The 23875-nt window shown below is 34.1% G+C and overlaps 1 protein-coding gene across 2 annotated transcripts in view; it reads left to right on the top strand.

Annotated features, from left to right (window-relative positions):
• Positions 1–23875, top strand: part of Flo2 (flotillin-2) — a 398911-nt gene that overhangs the window by 328659 nt on the left and 46377 nt on the right. Inside the window, exon 1 of one of the 2 annotated variants that reach the window (XM_073078419.1) lies at positions 13162–13634. The exons of the other annotated variant lie outside the window; for it this stretch is intronic. Within the exon in view, the coding sequence (XP_072934520.1) occupies positions 13619–13634 (16 nt within the window). The 5' untranslated portion in view covers positions 13162–13618. Of the gene's footprint in view, positions 1–13161; positions 13635–23875 lie in introns of those variants that run through there. 2 annotated transcript variants of the gene reach the window in all.

Below are 23875 nucleotides of genomic sequence, written 5' to 3'. Positions count from 1 at the left end.
TATTCTTGTATGGAAACTTTTTAAATAAGTACTACGAAGCTTTCATTTGTGAAGAATAACATACCATTTAGATAAAATACATTATTTATTCCTTTTAAAACGATAAAAAGCTCTTTAAGTTTGTTCACGGGAACGTTTACTTGCCTCTGAATGGTAAGTGCCGTTGATAAGTACCTTGAATAGATTCCGTATTACATTTCTAGTTTCTTGAAAAAATACGCTTTTGTTCTCACCACGTTGAGTATGTTTCTGGATGTTTTTATGTTGTAACTATATGTAGATGTTGAGAAGGGAAAACCGTGGATTACGTATTCATAAAAGATGTAGAAAGTCCAAAACATGTTTCACATCTTCTGAAAGTTTATTTTTTTTTCCTGTGAGTAAATTGCATTGTGTTTTCTTTAAATCAAGTAATAATATTTTTTTTGTAAGTAAGCACTTAAGTTTGTTTCTTTGTTTATTTAAATTATTTGGTTATTTCATTATCCTGGAGCCTGGCTTTCCCATCCTAGCATTACCCCTAGTTATTACCTACTATTCTATCCTACCCTATCCTCTACTATCCTACTTTGTCTAACCTCATTTTATCCTTTCCTATCCTATCCTAATCCTATCACCCCCTTACCTAAATGCAAGGTTTTATAAACCAATAGATACAGATATATTAAAAACAGGAAGCGAAACAAAACCAGTATCTCCATCACCATATTCGACGTACACGTGCATGTGTCTAATCAACGCCGGCAGTCACGATCGATATCTCAATAGGAACTACAAGTGTCCGTGTAAGCTGCACTTCCGTAGAATATCACGAAGTTACTATATGAAATTAGGTACCTATTTTTTTCTTTCTTTCTATTGAAATACTTACAAATGGGCATTTTTCCGTTTAAAGATAAGTGCTTGATATATCATCATCCCACTATCGTCCCACTGCTGGGCACGGGTCTAATCTCAGAATGAGAAGCATTAGGCCATAGTCCACCGCGCTGGCCAAGTGCGTATTGGTGGACTTCACATACCTTTGAGATTTTTTTTATTTTATAAATCTCTGAGATAGCCTGGTTTCCTTCACCGTTTTAGCAAGTGATAATAATTTCTAATATGCACATAGCTTTTGAAACTCTGAGGCGTGTCTCTCTCTCTGTCGATAGAGAGATCCAGGTTTGAGTTCGAAAAAAAATTATAATCTTTGTTTTTACTACACTCGAACAAACGAACAAAAATCTTTATAATATGCAATAATTAACAATAGGTAGTATCCAATATACAGAATCTTAAGTATGTAATATTACTACGTAACGAAGTATCGTGACGTCGCATAATCCGTTTGTAAGCCCACTGAGCTCAGAGGAGCGGAAATTATGACAAGAACATAAAGCTTGGATGAAAGGAAACTGTTGACCCATCTCTGCCTAATTTCCTGTCGTAATTACAAATATGTAATTAACTTGATAAGTAATATTGATCTGATCGAAGTTATAAATGAGTTATACATGAGTTTTTATACTAAAATTTGTTAACAATTAACTTAAACACAGTAAGTACAGTAGGTACTGCTGTGTTTAAGTTAATGTCCATGGGCGGCAGTAGCTACTTACCATCCGACGGAATGCAAGCTTGTCTGCTACTCCTATATTTATAAAGAAAAAACAGAATAACAGTAATAATTCGATTAACTGTATACCTACATAAAAGTTAAACGCATCTCATCGTCGAGATAAACATCTATTGATCTCAAATAAATTGAATCTGATTGATATTGAGGTCAATCCATTTGAACGTTCACTGTGGCCTGACCTTTATGTAAAGTTTTTAGCTACCTCCGTGTAATTATACTAGCCTTTGCCCGCGGCTCCGCTCGCGGTCATAGGTTTTGTCTATCCCTCGGAAACGGTACTTTTTTTCAGGATAAAAGGGGAAGGATAAAAGGGAAAAGTACATAGGATACTATGTACTTTTTGGACCCCTGACAATGTGTGTACAAGTTTTCGTGACAATCGGTTATGGCGTTGGCGTGTTAAGGCGTGAAAGTGTAACAAACAAACAAACAAACTCACATACGCATTGATACTGTTAGTTAGGATGGTATAATGCACTTTTTGATAAATCCCGCCCTATACTGACACGCAGTTTTCTAGATTCCATCCCTGGCCAAGTAAACGTCCAAATCAGGAATTTTGATTACTGTTCTGTTCTGTATTTTGTGTGTTTTTTTTTTTTTTTTTTTTTTCTGAGGGGAAAAATACTATTACGTGTAAAAATACTATTACGTCTAAGCCAGGGGCTTTCGTGTTTCTGGCTTAGACGGTATTCCAAATAGAGCTTTAAAAGCAGCCATAACAACAGCACCAGATATGTTCCTAGACATTTATAACACCTGCCTCGTTGAAGGCACTGTGTGTGTGTGTGTGTGTGTGTGTGTGTGTGTGTGTGTGTGTGTGTGTGTGTGTGTGTGTGTGTGTAAGTGCGTGAGTGTTTCCATGACTTAGGGCTTCTGTCTGCGAGAAATCAAATAATAAATCATAATCATGCTCGACCTGTAAAACTGAAAAGCTACCAAGATAATCCTTTACGCAAAGTTTGCGTATGATTAAGATGCAAATTGTCCCCTCCATTACGCCCCCAGTCACGTTCGGTGGAAATTAATCTCGATAATGACGCGTTTATGAGATAACTTGCTACCGAAGATGGCTGTTTAACTAGCCTCTCAGACTAAAAAAGATAGACTTAGTCTTGACGAACTATACGAAGAATACTTACTTGGCTCACAATGTAATGAAAGAACCACAACAAAAGTTATTTGACTATCACACAAATTATTGAACTAGAACAAAAATATAGTATTGTGTGTCCTAATGTGGTGGTATAAGGCGACATCACATATTCGTAAGATGTACGAAATTTAGTTTGGCGATTAAATTTAGTCTCATAGTCAGTTATGTTTCATATGTTTTTTTATAATAAAAGAGTAGCAGACGAGCATGCAGTCCACCTGATGGTAAGTAGCTACTGCCGCCCTTGGATATCTGTAATCTACCCCAGATAGGATTAGATATTCCTACCTGAGGCCAGCCACAGATGCGCCGCTACCCCTGAGGACTAAGCTGGAACGCCTCGGAAAAGTCTGCCTCCCTTACCACACCCTTCAAACCGGAACACAGCAGCGCCTAACACTGCTGTTATTAGGTAGAAATAGGTGTGGCGGTGGTGCCACCGGAGTCGAACCACAGAGGGTTCTACCACTTCAAAGGGTTCTACCACCTATTACTTTATAATATAGGAATAGGAGACGAGCATGCTAAAGCAAATATACATACGCTTGGACAAAAATACCCTATCCAGTCGGATAAGAAATATGCAATGCAAAATCCCTTTTATCGTACCATAAAAGAAAGAGTGCATTCCTTTAATCTGTTCCTACTAACGTTCAATGAAAGATAATAATGACCCATCTTAAATAATACTAAGAACTACGACAGCTGGTGGAGAAAGGGTGTAATTTTTCAAAATGTGTTCTTTTGTTTGTTTTACACAAAAGCTGAGCTCTTCCGTCTCTCATTGAGAGAAATTGAGGCTGATTTGTAACAATACGGGTTCAACGGTACGTCATGAGGCGTGGTCTTTTTCATGTGTGTATGGTGTACGGTTGCATCGTAGCCGTTAGCTGGTGAAGGAAAACATCTTGAGGAAATTTGAATAGCTGAGAGATTAAAAAAAAATAACCTCAAAGGAGTGTGAAGTCTACCAATACGCACTTGGCCAATGTGGTGGACTATGGCCTAATCCTTCTCATTATGAGAGGAGACCCGTGCCCAGCAGTGGGACAGTAATGGGTTGTTGATGATGATGATGATGATGGTGTACGATACGAAAATACTAACTAGAAAATATTACCCGTAAATTCGCTCGCGGTCAGAGGTTTTTATCTATGCCTCGAGAACTGTGTGTGAGAACGTGTGTACAAAATTTCATATCATTCAGTTACATAGCTAAGGCGTGAAAATTCGTCGACAAACAAAGGCGACAAACAAACTCACATTGTTAGATTACAAATAAATACCTACGTAAGTACGTTCACAAAAACATTTTAAAGCCCTTTAGGTAAAAAGACTCGCCTTAATAGATAGAAAATATAACGAACGCCAAACACAGTCACAAAACTCGCGTCACAGTGTTAGTTACCGTACTCCTCCGAAACGGCTTTACCGATTTTCACCAAATTTTATATGCATATTCATTAGGTCTGAGAATCGGCTACTATCTATTTTCATACCCCTAAGTGATAAGGGTTATTCACCCTTAACATTTTTTATTTACCTATATGGCAACACAACGTTTGCCGGGATAGATAGTAGAGTAAGATAAAAAACAGAAGTCTCAGATTAAAATCCAAGTGCATACAAAACTATCGATAAATTGTATACAGAGCAAATATTTCCACACCGAGCTTAAGGGCTGACGCTGCTTTAATACCTTCAGTACACGTGTGGCCTTACGATTGCTCAACTATTGATGACGAACAAAAGTAGAACCTTTGTCTAATCTGTATCTACTTGCATACTAATTGACCTAGTTGACAAGGCCAGACAAGGTAGGGGTTTCACTGTGAGTCATTGTTTATACAAATTAAATTACTTGTACATATGTGAGGAAGTAAGTAGATCTTAAGAAGTTTCATAAAAATATTAACAGTTTCAAATGCAGTCTGTAAATTTAGATGAGTTATTTTATTTATCTTAGTTAGATAAAAATTGTCATATAAATTCTGGGCTTTAGTATCTTGCTTACACATTAGAGAAAAGTGTGGGGAAAAAAAAGGTTCTCCTTTTTTTAGATTATCTTCATTCATGATTTATTTTAAGTAGTTCGTAATAAAAATAGTCTACAGATATACTCTAGACATTTCGGTCTAAAATGTATCCTTCCGTAAAGTTTCTTCTACGAAAGTCTCGACAAATCAACTAAATAATGTCCAAGATGAGTCCATCGATACAAATCAAATTTTTAAAATGAAAGAATCTATGCTAATGTTATGAACAACTTAATAAATATTTATGATCGTATAATAAGCGACCCATTGCTGCCTGACGGTTTTTTTATCCTTTCTAAGAAATGTTACCATGACTCATATTCGGGATTGTCCACGGGGGGTTTGTTTTTAGCGCTTTCATCCTGTATGGGCAGGATGCAAGCTAAAAACAAACCGGCTTTGTGGCACGACTGGTACCGATCGCAAATTCAATCTTAAAGGTGGAACCAGTGTAATGCGACCTGGTAACCACCGCCACACCTATTTTTAACGTAAGCAATTCCAACCACTTGTATTTTTAACGTGAAGCACTTCTTGCGTTCTGGTGGGAGGTGTGATTGCCGACTTTTGTATGACGACTATTTGTCCACAGGGGTCGCAACGCCCTTGTTCCTTCTTGAACTTAAACTTCCTCGATTTCACCGTCTTCTATTTTTCAGTGTTTTACGATATTAAACCTTTGGTAATTTTGAGTAGCCTAAGATATGTTATGCCTAAATCTAAAATTTGAAAGTCGTCAAACACACTACTACAAAACCACAAAAAAACCTTTTGTTTGGCACTAGATAATTTTGGAGCAAAAATAGCCTAAGTTACCTTGTTCATACAAAATGCTCTACCTCCTAAGTAAGTAATGATTTTTGGGATTTTCGCTTAGTTATGTTTAAAGTGTTATGACTGCCAGCGTAACCTGATAGTTACCTATAAATATTTTGCGCCTAGTAAGTAAGACAATGAGTCAATGCACTCTGGTAGTTGGTAGGTTGTTTTAGTCTAGCTCGATCCTGTGCTACAAGTCTGTGACGTCACAGTCGCTCAGTGTACCAAACGCAGAATTGATAGTTTAGAATTTTGATTAAAATTAAAAAATCAACTGATTTAATGTAGTGATAGTGTCTGTGATTATAGACTATCGTTGTCACTCGACCTCTCAATCGGTGGTCCGAGGTTCGAAACCCAGACAAGCACATCTAATTGTATGAAGTTTTGTACATATTAAAAATTATTTATCGCTTGATATAACGGTCAAGAAAAATATCAAGCGACCTGCACAACTAAAATTCCTTCAAGTGAAGTCTACTAATTCGCATTTGAGCAGTGCGTTCAACTATAGCATAAATACCTTGAAGGTGGTACGCCACACCTATTTCTGCCTCATAACAGCAGTGTTAGGCGCTGTTGTGTTCCGTTTAGAAGGGTGTGGTAAGGGAGACAAACTTTTCCGAGGCTTTCCAGCTTAGTCCTCAAGGGTAGCGGCGCATCTGTGGCCGACCTATGGTAGGAATATCTAATCCTATCTGGAGTTGATTACAGATGTCCATGGGCGGCAGTAGTCACTTACTATCAGGTGGACTGCATGTTCGTCTGTTACTCCTATATTATAAAAAAAAACCTATCTGTAAATAATTAGCTATTAACGTTCTTTTCACGTAAATATGCAAAGCCTTAAACAAATTGTAAATTCCAATCGATTTCTTAGAAAAATGTCAGGAAAATCCTTGAAATAGCCCGTTATTTTTTAACACATCTGTCCGCAAACTTAAGTCTGATAATTATAATTTGTCTTATTTAACGGCCTTATTACATACCTTTACTAATAACTTTAACTTTACTAAAAGGGTAATTATTGTATGACTAACGTTAATGTATGCAATTAAATATTTTCTTTTGCACATAAGATCAAAATAACTTCCCGGTCACGTTTCAAAATACCAAAAATAAAATTTTTATCGGTATAAAAATAAGATATAGGTTTATCGGTCGATCTGTCTATACGCAATAATTTTGGAAACTACAGTGAAGATAAAATATTTCGAAAATAATAGGGTTCCTGCGTAAAATTGAAAACTTCCACACAACGGTTTATGATACCATTTGTTATAGAGCCAAATAAGATTATTATTTTTTTTACTTTCTAGTAGAAAACTATATTTGTACAAGCTATCAACCCCTATTTGACCATTTAAGGGTTGATTTTGGAAAAAGTCTAAAATTCGTTTTTATTATTTTACATTAAAAAGCTGAATAACAATTTTCATCCAGTTTGCTCTAAAATTGACGGACTTTTATACTAACTTGCAACCCCTATTTAAACCCCTATTTAACGATGGAATATCAAAAAATCCGATCTTAGTGCGCATCTACGTTATAAAATGAAGCTATAGTTCAAATTTCATGATTCTAGCTTCAGTAGGTTAGGCAAAACCTTGATTAATACGTTTTGAACGTGAGTATCATTTCGCTTTTATATACATATATACTATATAGATACAATACGTAAATACAGTCGAAACATTTTCGTCACAAACTTTTAGATTTAGAATCAACAATTCCTAAATTATTTTGTATTTATTCGTCGGTATTTATTTTTGTACGTAGTCCGTTTAGTTCGGGATCCCCAGAGGGCCAAATATTTAGATAAGACCACACACAAAGACCTGCCTTTGTAAACATTCGTGGGTATGCGATACCGTCCTCTATACTTATATCGTCTCTTGTTTTTTTTTTATATAGATGTAAAATAAGGGTCTCTTTATACTTGTCAACGTGTGATATTAAGTCTAACGCGCAGAGGGTCCCGGGTTCAATCCCCGACCAGACAGATATCTTATCCCTTACTTTCTTCACCTTCTACGCTAGCTGCTGATATGTCCAAAGATAAATTCTAGTTGGTATGTTTTTACATTTGTACACCCCTACCCTGTGTTTCTTGTGTCTAATATGTTTCTCTTTCAATTACTCTATGGTTGTCTGGAAGAGATCGCTTTTAAGTGATAAGGCCGCCTATTGTACTCTTCATTATATGTATGTAAATATTTGTCATTTATTAGTTGGTGTACAATAAAGCATTTTTGTATTGTATTGTATATCTAAATGATGAATTTAGGTTTCTGATTCTGGGTCTGGGTGTTTGTGTATTTGTTTCTTTTTGTGTCCATAGCACCCACGATACAGGTAATCCTAATGTGGGGCTGAGTGTGGACAACTTTTTTTTATCAACGTGAAATCTTAATTAGGTACGGCTAAAAATAGTTTTTGTCTATAAAATAAAGGTCACATACCTTTATTTTGTAAATGATTATATTCTTAGTATTTTATATCGTATCGTATCATACATATCAGATGGCCCTTATCTAGTGCGTATCTAATGGACACACGTACTCGTAGGTACTCCAAGCATCTAATCCCGCATGGCCTGTAAGCCCGCATGGCATCTAATACCGCATGGCATATACATCTGATCGACAACAGACAGACCTCATTGTTCACATTATAATGACAATCAATCTGTCGATCTGATGTTATGTGAACAAAGTAATTTATCGCCCAGTGTGAACAGTAACATCTGTCAATCGGCAAACGGTAAAACTGACGGACCGACCGAATGTCAATGGGCCCTAACGGATTAGTTTGTGTGCGTCCACATTAACTGTTGCAATCGAATCACTGGCACAACGTCTGTTCGCAATGGAATACTTTCAAGTATTCGACACCGAACGAACGTACGGTAACTTCCGCAGCGATGCGTCCACCGATAGGAAATTCGTATGATACCTACCATCCGTTTGCAACGAAAGTCGCTCTTTTTGAAGCATTCGACACTGAAACAACGCAGGGAACCTTCCGCAGCGATGCGTCCACCGATAGGAAATTCGTATGAAACCTACCATCGGTTTGCAACGAAAGTCGCTCTTTTTGAAGCATTCGACACCGAATCAACGTACAGAAGCGTCCTCAGCATTGCGTCCACCGATAGGAAATTCGTATGATGCCATAGGTATGCATCGAAAGTCGCTCTTTTTGAAGCATTCGGCACCGCATTAATGTATAGAAACTTCCGCAGCGATGCGTTCATCGATAGGAATTTATGATGCTCTTGGTATGCATCGAAAGTCGCGATTCGTCAAAATTGCGTTGACATTATCGATGCTTACGGCCCGTCTGTTTCGGATCAGTTAACGCACTTGTATGGTTTCCTATACAAAAAAATGTTATGATTCTTCTGCTGTGTTTTTTTTTTGTTCACGAGGGGGAAACCTTCAAAAGGTACCCGATGCCGTGGGAGCGACACAGGATTATGTGGGACTCTTACCGCACTAAAACCCCCCCGGTGGCCGTCCTCGGCGCTGCGTATCTACTGCTTTGTTTCTCCTTTTTTAATCCTTCTGCTGAATGTAGATCACTTCCAATGCACTTTACTCTGTCCGTTTTTGGGCTTTAGTTCTCCAAGCCCTACTTGCTATTTCAGCTGTATTCAGGGCATAGGCATATCAATGCACCTTAGGAGTAGAAACAATATAATTCTTCGAAACATATTTCGAACCTGTGGAGGCCCTAATATTGTAGTGTCCTGATCTTTCTCGTTTGTATGCCAATGTGAATTTTAGTTTAGGCTTGTGTATTAAATCTATCAACACACACATAAATATGTGCATTTTTATATTTTGCACATTTCACACATTTTATATTAGAAGGTAGGTAGGCGATAGCATACGTGGAACAGAATTTGGTTTCAGATGTTTCTAACTCAGATGTATGATCAAAAGATGGAGTTTCTAGAAAAGTATAGTGCGCCCAAGTTTTAGCTTATTTTAGAAAAATATTTAATTAATGCATATTTTAATGCAAATTATAGTTTTTTTGTTGTAAACAGAATTGCTAGAAGATGTAAAATATGGTATTAAACACAAAAAACAATAAGGCAATAGTATAAGTAATTAGTAATAACATCGCTTCAACACATTAATATGCATAACCTTTGGCATTTGCAAACGAAACATTTTGCACGCGAATATACATAACATCTATGCGAATGGGATGTGAATGCTCTTTTTGTTCTGACTGTACACGGACGGTACGTGCTGAAGATCACGTAGGCCAAGTGAATGGGCTTTTACCAGACCGAGAAACTATAATTACGGGAAAATAGGTTATACGGCCTAAACGAAACCACGGATACTTGTATACGGAACTGTTATTGTCGTGCCCAATTCGAATTAGCCGGATTCGAATGCAATCAGGTTGGGAATTTTAAATGCAATAACAATTTCCGGCTTGACTGTACTCTAATATCACATGTTTTTGTAGCGTAGTGTACTACTCAAGTTAAATACAGTCAGACATGTATTAGAAATTATTTATAAAAAAATGACACTCCACTCACAGTGGAGTAGGTTATCAATATTTCATGTATTATCTGTAAAATGAAAAATCACAATCAAAAATATTTATTTTTTGCATAATATTTTCGCAACATATATAAATATAACATACGTTTAGAGCCGTCCTAGTAAAAATATTTCGATAAAATTATAAATATGTAAATAATTAAACATTTTGAAAAGCTCAATATTTTCAGTCAATACTAAATTGTACTTAGTACCTACAAGTCTAAAAAGCTCGTCGTCTTAAAGCTTTCAACTAGGACTTGGAAAATTTAATTAAGCTCCGCCAATTCTTAAGAAAGTGCATCCACTTCTGTACTAAGTCTTAGGAACTGAATGTACTTCGGAATGAAGAATATTTTTTATCTTTATTTAGCGAACACAAGTTGTGCCTGCGACTTCATTTGCGTGGATTCAGAATATAACGTCAATTATACTACGCCATGTATCGAGTTCACGGAGCATATTGGTAATCTGATATTCTCCGCATACACGTCGTGCAATTTTAGAAAATACTTGACTTTAAATTGCAATAATATGTTTGATAATCCACTAAATTAAATTAAGTACTTTGATGTGATGCGTTTTCAAACACACAGATAAACGGACAGACATAAATTCTAAAAATACACGTTTTAATATTAGGTACTTTGTTAGGTATAAGTTTAAAAAAGAGTATCTGATAAAGCAGACGGGCTACCTGGTGGAAAGTAGTCACCGTCGGCTATGGACATTTGCAACACCAGAGGAGTCGCCAATGCATCGCCGGCTTTGAAGCAGAGCTCTTTTTGCACCCCTCTTGAAGAGCTCCATGTCATAGCGCTCAGTGAATACCTCATTTTGTCTAACTACTTTTATTGCAAGCATATTTGATGTACAGACACGCAAAGCTTACATTATTTTTATTTACTACATAATACACATTTCATTGCCAAGTTCTCGAAGAGATTATTATTTATACATGCAGGTCAGTAACCTGTCTCATTAATCAATGATCAATCTGTGGAATTCATTAACCGTTTATCGTGTGAAGTATTTATCTCGATAATTGGTCATGTAAGTTAGTGAGTATAAACATTATAATTGATCGAGAAAAATACATTTTTAATACCACCGTTTTTAACAACCTTTTTAACAAATAATTAAAACGTAGAAAATACTTTTAATCCAGTATGAACATGTCTGTATGTGTATTAGAAATATATTTTTCTTATATAAATATGTTATGATTTTTATTTATTCTTATTTTTTTATCATATTTTTTGCCGTTATCATAAAAATCTGAGATATGTTCATAATTACCTACAATACGAAAGAATGTTTCACACTAGAAATAGGTATGGCAGCATTACTTCCCCATACCTTACCATACCACATTATTTCTACCACCTCTATTCAAATGTAATATAATTTTATCTTTTACGTAATACCTTATAGTAAATATTTTATTCGTAGTGTACTCCATAAACCGATAAGTTATCATGACTAAGTAATTGTTGAACAAAATTTTCCCATAGATTAGTATTGATACTTCGCCGCCTTGAAATTGAATGAAGCCGCAAATGGCTTATTATAGTACGTTCTTTTTTTGAATTCTTGACAAATAAAAACATTTTTAGAGAAAATTTACGAATAAATAACTAATACTGCGTAATTTACATGATAATTCAATAATTTATAATAAATATTTCAAATATTTTAGGGACATTTTAGCACGGAGACGTGGCAAAACTTTTTTACGCAACTATTTCAATTCTCAAAACTGGGTACATTTTCTTGTTAGGAGTGAGTAATCTTTACTAATCTATGAATTTTCCTAAAAAACTTATAACTGTTTTTTTGTGTTGATAAAAATAATAACTATATCAATCATCGTAACTTACATTAAATCGAATCATTATAAACAGCTTCTTTTAGCAGTAATATTATTTATTTATTTATTTTATAATTCTTATTATTTTTTATTATTAAAAACTATTTTTATAATTTTTATATTATTTAAAACTATTTATATATTTTGACGTTATTGTCTTATATATAAAATCCTCGTGTCACAATGTTAGTTACCGTACTCCTCCGAAACGGCTTTACCGATTTTCACCAAATTTTATATGCATATTCAGTAGGTATGAAGATATAATGTATTTCATTATACTATCTATTTTTGATAAGTGATAAGGGTTATTTACCTATAACATTTCTTTATTTATATATGGCAACACAACGTTTGCCGGGTCAGCTGGTATTTATGAAAAATAAAACACTAAAATAAGGTCATAAAACATTATAATAATACCGGAATGCTCATTTATTTGCGATAGGTGCTACAAATACGACGCCGTGTTTAAATAAAGACTAAACCAGTTTTTTGTTTACATTTATGTAAAAATAGATAACATGTGGATCTACATAATAATTACCCATATAGGAAAATTTTCTCATAATTATTTTGTCCTGTTCACATAATATAAAACTCTATAATAAGAAAAATAAAAAGGTCTACTCGGTTTCATTAATGCATCTATTTGTAGAATTTATAGTTTTAATTTAAAATAATGTACATATATTTTTTATTCCTAAGTGGCGTCTGCACATGTTCCTATAATTATTATTTTCATCACATTTATTCAGTTTTTATTTATTTTTTGTGATTTTATTACTTTTTGCGCCATTATATAACGTAAAATATAATGTATTTCATTATACTATTATCTTTTGACAAAATATGACGTCATAATACATTTTGAATACGTTTAAATGTTTATTATAAACTTTACTAATGTGACGAGATTATAAACTTTTGGTCCTTCACAAAACCGCCTAACTCATGACGTAAATAGAGCATCCTATTGCGTCACACATTGTAACCAAACTACAAAAAATGGTCGATTTAGCCACATTTGCCGTCGGAGCGGGGGGAATCTTCCACATTATATTGTAAAGGACCTCGCCGTTCAACCACTCAACCACACTCACCATCGAGACTCGAACGTTTGTGCTGTGCGCGTCTAGCAAGGAAACTACGAGTACGATTTAATTAAACTTGAATTACTTTCGCTCTATATTCAAACCGGCTCAAGGGTGGAATCCGTGCAAGTTTTTTTTTTTTTAATTTGTACTTTTAAATAAGTTCTTGGCCAACCTTGACCGAGTTTCTGAACGCAACCTTAAAGTTATTCGTGAAGCGAAATTAAAAAAAAACTTAAACTTAATTCGCGCGCTTGTGGACGTCACGGTTGACGTTTTGTTTTTTTTTAAACGTGTTATTATTAATAAGTGTCCAGTGTTATCATGAACAAAGGTTCTTCGGTGCAGTGGGATTAACTGAACGTTTTTAATCTGTCGTGATTAAAGTTATCTGGAGCCATGTCGCTGTTATGGATGAGCGCTTTTAATCTCGGATTGACTGTTGGAGCTACTTATGCAGTTGTTAAAAGGTGAGTTTTCTCTGAAATTCTTTTTCAGAATAATTTCAAAAGGCTTTTGTGTTTTGAGAAGAGAAAGATATTTTTATTTTAAGACACTAACACTACAGTTAAATCAGTGTATGCTGATTTTGAATACTAAAATATTAATATACCTTCACATAGATAAGTATCTAAATAATAGAAGCATTGTATTGTTGATAATATTATAAAGTCAGCGTAATAAATTCCACAAAAGTGCAATGATTTGAAGTAATTATTAATAGTAGGTAGATAACCCTTAAAGGAGAGGGTATCTTTTTACATCTATGTACCTCTGGCGCTTATTTCACTGCTCTGTTATCAAATTGCCTATAATTTATTTGAAAATAATTTAAATTGCTGTCTAATCATAGATATCTATTAAGTATAGATATCTCACCATCTTGTAATTGAAGGAAGCCATTAAATGACTGAAACGGCTGACACTTCTGTCAGCCGTTTAATGGCTGACATGCTGTAATTTACGAGCAACAATGCCGATATGCCCAGTTAAGACACGAAATCGAAGAAAAAGTGCCAACATAATATATCGTTTCATTCGTAAATGATCTAAAAACTACATTTTTTAATATTTTTCAAACACAAAAATAGATGACAGTGACAGTTGTCAAAAGGTTACATTTTCTTGTTAGGAGCGAGTAATCTTTACTTATCTATGTGTCTAACATAGATTAGTAAAGATACTTCGACGCCTTGAAATTGAATGAAGCCACAAACGGCTTATTAGTAAGTTCTTTTTTTGAATTCTTGACAAATAAAAACATTTTTAGAGAAAATTTACGAATAAATAACTAATACTGCGTAATTTCCATACTAAAAAAATAATTATTTCAAATATTTTAGGGACGTTTTAGCACGGAGACGTGGCAAAACTTTTTTACGCAACTATTTCAATTCTCAAAACTGGGTACATTTTCTTGTTAGGAGCGAGTAATCTTTACTAATCTATGTGTCTAATAATAACAATTATGACTGGTGTGTGCTAAGTTTAACGTTTGACCTGCACCTGGCTTCCGATAAGCAGTAAAATTGTTGATCGCTGAGTCGCATACCTAACAACTGTAATCGTTCTCCCTTATAACAGTGTTGTTGTGGCCTTATTTGAAGAGGGCAAGGGAGGGAGGGAGCTAACTAAGTTCTCAGGTGTTACAATAATTCTCTGATCGAATTCAGGAAGGACCTAATTGTAATCCTTTCTGAGGTTGCATAGCTTGGGTACAGATGTACATGGACAGCAGTACTTAGCATTTGGTAGACTATTTGCTTGGTACATCCAAAACCCGTTATTACTGTAAAGTCATTTGCCACCATACCACAGAACAAAAGTATCATTACGAACACGCAAACGCGATATTACGTTACTAGTCATTATTCTACACATTCGTGTAATTTGAAACGAGTAATATGTTACACAATAACATACTTCTAGATGAGTGGTTACTTTCACGTATATGCCCTTGGTTGGTTCAATTGTAAAGTGTCATATGAAGGTTGTGGCCTTGTGTTAGACTAAATTCGCTAGCAAGTCAAGCTTTACAATTTAGCATTTACAGTTAGGTAATTCAGGGTAACTGTACGTGCCTTTAAAGCCTCGTTGTATTTAACATATCAGACTTAGAGAAAGAAAAAATACGAGGTAAGGTGTGTATTTAGCTTAAAATAAAGAAAAAATTAAAACATGAAGCATCATAATTTAGTTTGTTACCTCTGAGGACTAAGGAACGCCTCGTGTAAAAGTTTGTCTAACACACAAAATCGGCGGAAGTATCTTACCATCAGGAAAACTGCATAGTCGTTTTTTACTTTAAACTAGATAATAAATAATAATTATGAAGATGGCAGAACCCTTTGTAGTTCGGCTCCGGCGGCACCACCGCCACACCTATTTCTGCCTAATAATAGCATTGTTAGGCGCTGCTGTGTTCCGGTTTGAAGGGTGTGGTAAGGGAGATAGACTTTTTCGAGGCGTTCCAGCTTAGTCGTAGGTAGTGGCGCATCTGCGGCCGACCTCAGGTAGGAATATCTAATCCTATCTGGGGTTGATTACAAATGTCCAAGGGCGGCAGTAGCCACTTACCATCAGATGGACTGCATGCTCGTCTGCTACTTCTATATTATAAAAAAAAATCTTAAAAAAATACCCCATTGCTTAAAATATATCCTATTCTATCACTTCCACTATTCTATCATAATAATTTCAAATTCACTGAGCCGTTCGGGCTGCAGTGCGTGTCAAAGAACGAGACATACGTACATATATACAGGAATATTTACGATTGGAAAACTTTACCCTCGACAATGGAAAATAACTTAGAGTAAACAGTTTACTAAATGCCGAACATCTTAAAACTGCCGAACATAGCCTTTCAGGTAAAGTGACATTATTGTAAAATTACCAGATTGTAAAATTTTGTAAAATGTATTTTTAGGATTGTAAAACTGAAGGTCAGTTATTATATCTGCCATTTCCTATATTATGATATAAATTATTTGCGTCAGCATTGCGCATTGTTTTATAGCAATACTGATAAGCAGTCAGTGATAACGTGTATTTCAATTTAATTGTTGCTATATTAATATTAAATTTGCGATGTTATATTGTCGTTGACCACCCACGTGGAGCAAAGATTATTATACCGATTTTTTGCGGGTTCCGGGCTCCGGTTCCGAGTTTGATTCCCGGTCAGACAGATCTTTAAATGATGTCTAATCGTTTGTTGTAGATTAAATTGAGACGGACATAATAAAATAACAGTTTTTATGTTGCAATAGGTATCGTACCAATGACAAATCAATCTGGACCTCTGACAGTCAGGTACTCCTTAATACCTAATAACAGGTGGCCAAAAGTTTGAACCTCAAACCTTCTGATCGAGTGAATCTTACTTAACACAAGCGTAATACACATTTAAAAACCCGCTGCTTAAAATGTATTTATTTATTTATAACAAAATCCACAGCTCTTAATATCATGCAAATACATTTCTTATACAATACTTCTTACGGCAAATTATGTATTTACTATTTTAAAATAATTAACTTATAATTACATAACCCTACACTCACTTCGTCACTAAAATCGTTATAACAGTGGCTATATGGAAATATAAACATTTCATAATTTTAAATGCTGCATTGTAAACTTGCATTTGTTTACTGGTAAACCAACATTTTAAAAAGCCCTAAGTAATTTTCAATGTCCCGTACATTATGATACTGCATAATGAACAAAGTTACAAATAATTAGCGTGAAGTTAACTGGGTCGGGTATACCTATGGAACATTGGTTAGTGGTGCCGGACACTCGTTCCCGTTACTGCTAGGGTTGTCACATCTGAAAAAATAAATTGTTTTCACAATAACAAAGTAAGGAATAGTACAATCAAGTGGGCCCCAAACACAAAGGTTGCATATATTATGCTGTCAATTTAATTTATGTTATGAATAGATATACATATTTGCACTTTTGTTATGTAATCATTGAGTTTTTTTTGTTTTTATTCAAAATAGTCTCTGGTTGGACATGATATCCTATAAAATCTTTAAAAGAGCCAATCTCAGCCTGAAGAAAGTCGTCCTATTTTTTAAATGTAATTAAATTAATAACATTTAATATCAGCAGTGTATTGAGTGTGTAAATTAAATGAGTAATTGAATATATATAATTTTTAATAATATTAAAATTTTGACAACCCTACTCAGTTACAACTGAACAATACGCGAGTGGGAAAAGCAGCTAACAACCCAGTAGAGAAATATTCCCGACCATATAAAATCTGTCAGTAAACTACTATTGTTTGAAACATTTCTAGGTATTAGACCGAATAACGCCTGTTCATTTTATTTATAGAACAAAGACAAGTACCTATATAAATAGCCAAATCTTCAATAAAAGGTTCAAAATGTGTCTAAATTAATTCATAAGATGGCCGGGAATGAACTCGGGATATTCTAGTGTCCGCCATTATGACCATTGTGCCATATTATTTAATATTTTTTATGTGAAAATCTCAAAAAATCAGAACGGTCGATGGCCTAACGACGCGCAGTGCATACGATTGTCACGCCATCTAGTGGTATTAATACCAAACGGTTGTGTATTCAAATAATGAATTAATAATTATTATGTTCATCAATCTATTTCTGTAGGTTTCAAAAATATTGTAATTTATTGTATATCAATAATTGTTTCTGTTTAATAGTATGTTGCAATATTCGTTTTCAATCCCACTGATTACATTTTATCGGAATATAATGTGCAGATGTGAAACATGTAGTAAACATGTTATTAACGATGTGATGTGAACGCAGATGTACTTACTGCGCGAGCGTTCCGGAACGGTGTTTTTTGTGTAAAGGACATAGATTAGTAAAGATTACTCACTCCTAACAAGAAAATGTACCCAGTTTTGAGAATTGAAATAGTTGCGTAAAAAAGTTTTGCCACGTCTCCGTGCTGAAATGTCCCTAAAATATTTGAAATAATTATTTATTTATTATGTCAATTACGCAGTATTACTTATTTATTCGTAAATTTTCTCTTGAAAATGTTTTATTTTTCAAGAATTCAAAAAAAGAACTTACTAATAAGCCGTTTTTGGCTTCATTCAATTTCAAGGCGGCGAAGTATCTTTACTAATCTATGGTAAAGGAAGTAACCAAAAATATGCAGCCCGCCGCAACTGGTCACGCCAGATGAAAGTTGAGTTCTACCTGAAGTCGATGATAAATGTGTTACGATGGTTTATAAAAAAATAACACGCTTCATATTGTTGCCAGAATTAAATCATCATCCATCCATCAGCCTCTGTTTCTGTTCACACACAAAAACAAAACCGCCCTAGACCTCCGACGAGCTTAATTCACCACTGCAGACGGACATACATACAGAAAATCCTAAAATCTATATACAGTGGAATCCGTTTATAATGACGTGGAAGGGAATTGACAAACACGTCATAATAAGCGGACGTCATACAAAGCGTTTCGTGAAAAAAAACTTTTTGGAGTTTATTGGAGTTTACTCCTTAAGAAACGATTTGAGTTATAAGGCCCGGTACGGAAATTTTATGAGGAGTAAAATCAAGTGTAACACGAAAAGTTGAGGCGTAACGGAAACCAAAATATGAATCAAGAGTGCTTTTATTAATTTAAAATACAGTAAGTTCAAATCCCATATGAAAGTAATTATTACAATAAAAATAATTAGCAATATATAAAACATTAAAACGTCATTAACTAATTTGTTTACATTTTTGCATAAATTAAGTTATAGGTTTGATCATTTATAAACACTGTGAAAAATATGAACATTGGCGCCATAATATGATTAACAATCTTTTATGAACGTTTTTAAAGAAGAGTAACATACAAAATCAGTAAGCAATTGAATAAGATATAATATTAGCAAAATAAGTTTTTAACATAAAGAGGCTTTTGTAAGTTACTGATATATTAATTTAACTTATAAAAATGGATGCATTATTGATCAGCACCATCTATCAACGATAAACGGGCAAAATCAAAACAGTATTATTTAATATTTATTACAGAATTATTGCTAATGAATTATGTTCAAAATAAGTTATATAAAATTAGCAATACGTTTTAAATGAATTCTAGAATTATAAAACATTCAGAAACAATCCAAATTACATATAATAACATGTTTATTGAGTCTCATATAAATTTCATCCGTAAATTGCAACAAGGATATTTTATAGATGGCAAAGAAATTATAATTATTAAGTTTTAAGTTATAAAACGTTTAACATTGTTTTAAATATAAATAATTATATTATATTAAAATTTACTTTAATATAAACAATTATATTAAGTTACCATTATACTATTTGGAACCAAAATACATAGATTGATAAACTTGCAAACTTACAATTTATAAAACTTGCCACTAGATGGCGCTATTTTATATTATTTTGTAACATACTTTATGTAATACGCATTATTGAAGTAATATAAATAATCCGAATAATTACAGATATATGTTTGTTTCTCTTATCATTTTAGCAGATGCGTTCATTTACCTACCCTTTTTTCTATTCGATATATATCATAATTATCATTCGTAAGGAGTAAACTCCAATCGTGCGTCGTAGCTGACACACACACACACTTTTTTTTTTTATATAAATATGTCCTTTTGTATTTTAATAGAGAAACATAGCATAATAAATCAAAATAAAAATTGCACGTTAATCATTTTCAATATTGCTATTAAAATCGTGATAATAATTCTGCAGCCTTTAATGCCTCTGCGGGAGGTAAAATGGTTCTTCCTCGACTTCCTGTTCCTCATCACTTTTGAGTTGTTCCTTAACATTCATGTTCTGTACGAGATCTTCATCGGTTGGTGATTCGAATGTGAGGAGAGTGTCAACATAATCTTTCCACATTTCCGGTGCTGCTAGGTTTCATGACAACAAAGATCAACGAATATTACCGAAGATGTAAAAAATCATGTCGTCATGTCGGTCATTAAAACCGGACAATTTATCGACAATGGATCATAATAAGCGACATGTCACTGTAAGGGAGGTCATTATATCCGATTTTTTTTACAAATAATTTTATATGAAAACCAAACTTCGCTGCGTAATTACGTCATAATAAGCGGTTGGTCAATATATATGGAGTCATAGTAAACGGATTCTACCGTATATATAAAAATCAATTGCTGTTCGTTAGTCTCGCTAAAACTCGAGAACAGCTAGATCGATTTGGCTAATTTTAGTTTAGAACAATTTGTGGAAGTCCAGGGAAGGTTTAAAAGGTGAGTAAATATGAAATATATTTCATAAATAGTTTCTGAGACGGTACAAGGTTTGACGGGTCAGCTAGTTAATTATTTAAAAATTAAATGAATTAAACCGTTAATAAAAAGAGAAACCGTAAGCCTGTCATTCATTAATTATTACGAGTAATGACGCAAACTACGTTATCTCTGTAAACCGTGAACTTGACACGCGGCCTCACTCGACAACTCAACAATATGAATAAGCGGACAATGTCAAGAGTGTTGAGTAGTGTTGAGTAAGCACAGCTTATTGCGCTTACGTGAAGTACTGTTTACCTTTTTGTTGATGTGAACTTATTTATGCGCATGGTTTCGCTTGTCATATAAGAAGAAATTAAAATTGTTGATCTGTTTGCTGTTTTATTTTTGCAAGTTTTGATATTATGTAATCACAAGGTTTTCTATTTATTTATTTTATATAAACGAAATATTAAATTTTCTATTAAAAACGGTGTTTTCGTGCTCATAAAAGTTTTTTTTTCTTCCTATTTTCAAATTAATTATTTTGTCGCTTTTACGTAAAGAATTTTTCTATGGTACTCAGTGACAAAAATCATCTTTTATAAATTAATAAATCCGGAATATTTTTAAATTACCATAAACACTAATTATAGATCTATGCTAGGACCCTTGTACCTTCGGTGCCATGGGTCCAAACAAATACAAAAACACTCATGCCCATTACATACATAATTATTTAAATGTCAACTTGTACCCAGATTTCGAGTATTGTACAGTTTTATTGCAACACTCGTGGCAATATGACGAATGTTCTTAAATATTTACTTAATCTCCCAACTGATCGTTATGAAACACGCAAGTATGCATATAATTATACTTACTGATAGTAAGTACGTACATATTATTAAGTTTAATATTAGTTTTATTAAGTAACCTGAGTTATTTATATTTTATTACGAAATATCTAGCAAATTGGAACAAAAATTCTCGCTTAAGGCCAGTCGTTCGAATCAGTGGTATCTACGAAAAGGTGGTATCTACGAAAAGTTGTCTCATATTTTGTATGATTTTGGAATGCCACGTCCATAGATTTTTAGAACCCTGCGAAATGTTTATACCTTTTATTAAGGATTTTTTCAATCTCAATCGAATGGATGAACAAGAAGTGTCTTAAGAATAGATTGATTGCGCGATGAACTGATCGATTGACTAATTGATTGGGGTGGAACCTTTTTCGGATGCTGAAGAAATAGTTAATTTAATCGCTTTTTTCGTAGATAATTAAGATTTAATTTATTTTTAAGTTTAAGGAAGCGTAATAAATCATTGTCTATATACTATTAGTAACTTAGTGCATTTATGAAAACAAGACGCGATTTATTTTTGTAATTTTGCATGTTTTTCTTGACCCCATTATCATACATACATCGTACATATTACCAATATTGGAAATTAATAAATAAAACGTTTGACGGCTGACTTAAACTTTCTCAAACGAGACATTTCAATTATCCTTAAACATTTAAGTAACAAGCGAACAAGTTTTCACAGAACGGCCCAAAGCTGTCAGGTGGAAAATTATTTTGTTAAGCGGCCCTCATTTGCGTAGTAATTTAACTGTAATACAAAACTTTGCACATTAAAGGAAGGCGAAGGAAAGTTGTTATGAACTCGAATTACGAAATTTGTTCAGTTTTTAATATTTATAAAATTAAAGGAGATATGTTAGTTTTATTTCATTACAATTAAATAACTTTACTTTAATTTAGAATAAAAAATTGTAAATTAATGTTTCTGGATAAAAAAAATAAATTATGAAAATATGTTTTATTATTACATTACAATTAAATAAATAGTTTATTTTAATTTAAGGACATTCACAAAAAATGTGAATTTATGTTTGTGGATTAATTAAATATATTGAAATATTAAAAACCTTTTTGTTTCAAAATATAAGAAAAACCGCCCTCCCCTATTGAGTTAAAATCACTTACCGATATGAAAACTTAATACAAAAATATTTTATTTCGTTAAATAGATCCTTTTCAATGTCATATAAAAGTTTCATGGAATTTACTAAGAACGTCAAACGTCAGAATTACTTCTGAACCTATCCAAGAATCGTTATGAATTCATGCCTTCCAATAACTTAAAGTGATTCGTCGAAAACTTTTTTATGTGTATTGTGGTTTGGGGTTTTTGGACCTCTGCATTTTCTTATAAATTTATGTTTTTTTATAATATAAGAGTAGCAGACGAGCATGCAGTCCACCTGATGGTAAGTGGCTACTGCCGCCTATGGACATCTGTAATGAACCCCAGATAGGATTAGATATTCCTACCTGAGGTCAGCCACAGATGCGCCGAACGCCTCGGAAAAGTCTGTCTGGCTTACCACACCCTTCAAACCGGAACACAGCAGCGTCTAACACTGCTGTTATTAGGCAGAAGTAGGTGTGGCGGTGGTGCCGCCGGAGTCGAACCACAAAGGGGTCTACCACCTTCAAAAATACATAAAAGACGTACAGGTCCGCATTTGTTAATCTTAACAATAATTTTATGATATGATGAAGGTGGTAAAATTTATTCTGCCTAATAACAACGGTATTAAGCGCTGTTGATTTTGGATTTAAAGGAGTTTCAGATGTAAGGAAGACACAATTATTCGAGTTTTTTTTTATTTATTTCGGGGTTTCTTTTTATTTGTACACACACATCCCACCTGGTGGTAAGTGGCCGCCTGTGGACATCTGTAATCAACTCCGGATGTGATTAGATTCCTACATAAGATCGTACGCATAATACTGTTATTAGGTAGAAATAGGTGTGATATTGTAAGGTGGTCCTCAGGTATAGCAACCCATCTGTTGCCGCCCTCAGGAAATGTTATCTATGGATGTCCGTGGGCGCCAGTTGAGGAAGGGACGGTTATCCGTCTTGTTGCAATCAAATCTGTTTCGTAGCTCGCGGATTTGCGAGATTTCCGTGTCGAAACGTCACTGTGTGTCACTCACTATTCATTCCGAAGCCCATTACGGGAGCCGTCAACAAAATTGAGGTCGATCTGCGTTTTCGATTGTGCCCGTCATTCAGAGCGACATTCCACCAATCCTAGAAATTCCGTATACTACCAGGAAAATACGGTTCAATTGTAACCTTTATAAAATTTGCTTTTATTGGGAGTAAAAACCCTTTGTTCTTATGGGCAATAGAGCGTATGTAATATGTATGTGTATGTTATTTTTTATACAATACTAGCTGCCCAGCAAACGTTGTGTTGCCATATGAATAAAAAAAATTTAAGGGTGAACAACCCTTATCACTTAGGTATGAAATATAAAATTTGGTGAGAATCGGTGTGACACGAGAATTTTATAAATGAGATAGGAGAAGCGGACGAGCATGCAGTCCGACTGAAGGTAAATGGCTACTGCCG

This window comes from Epargyreus clarus, unplaced genomic scaffold, assembly GCF_041222505.1.
Source record: "Epargyreus clarus isolate Ecla_fem2 unplaced genomic scaffold, WU_Ecla_fem_2.2 ptg000012l, whole genome shotgun sequence".
In the NCBI taxonomy this organism is placed as follows: Eukaryota; Metazoa; Arthropoda; class Insecta; order Lepidoptera; family Hesperiidae; genus Epargyreus; species Epargyreus clarus.
Note: the sequence above shows the minus strand (reverse complement) of the source record. Positions and strands in the feature narration are given on the sequence as shown.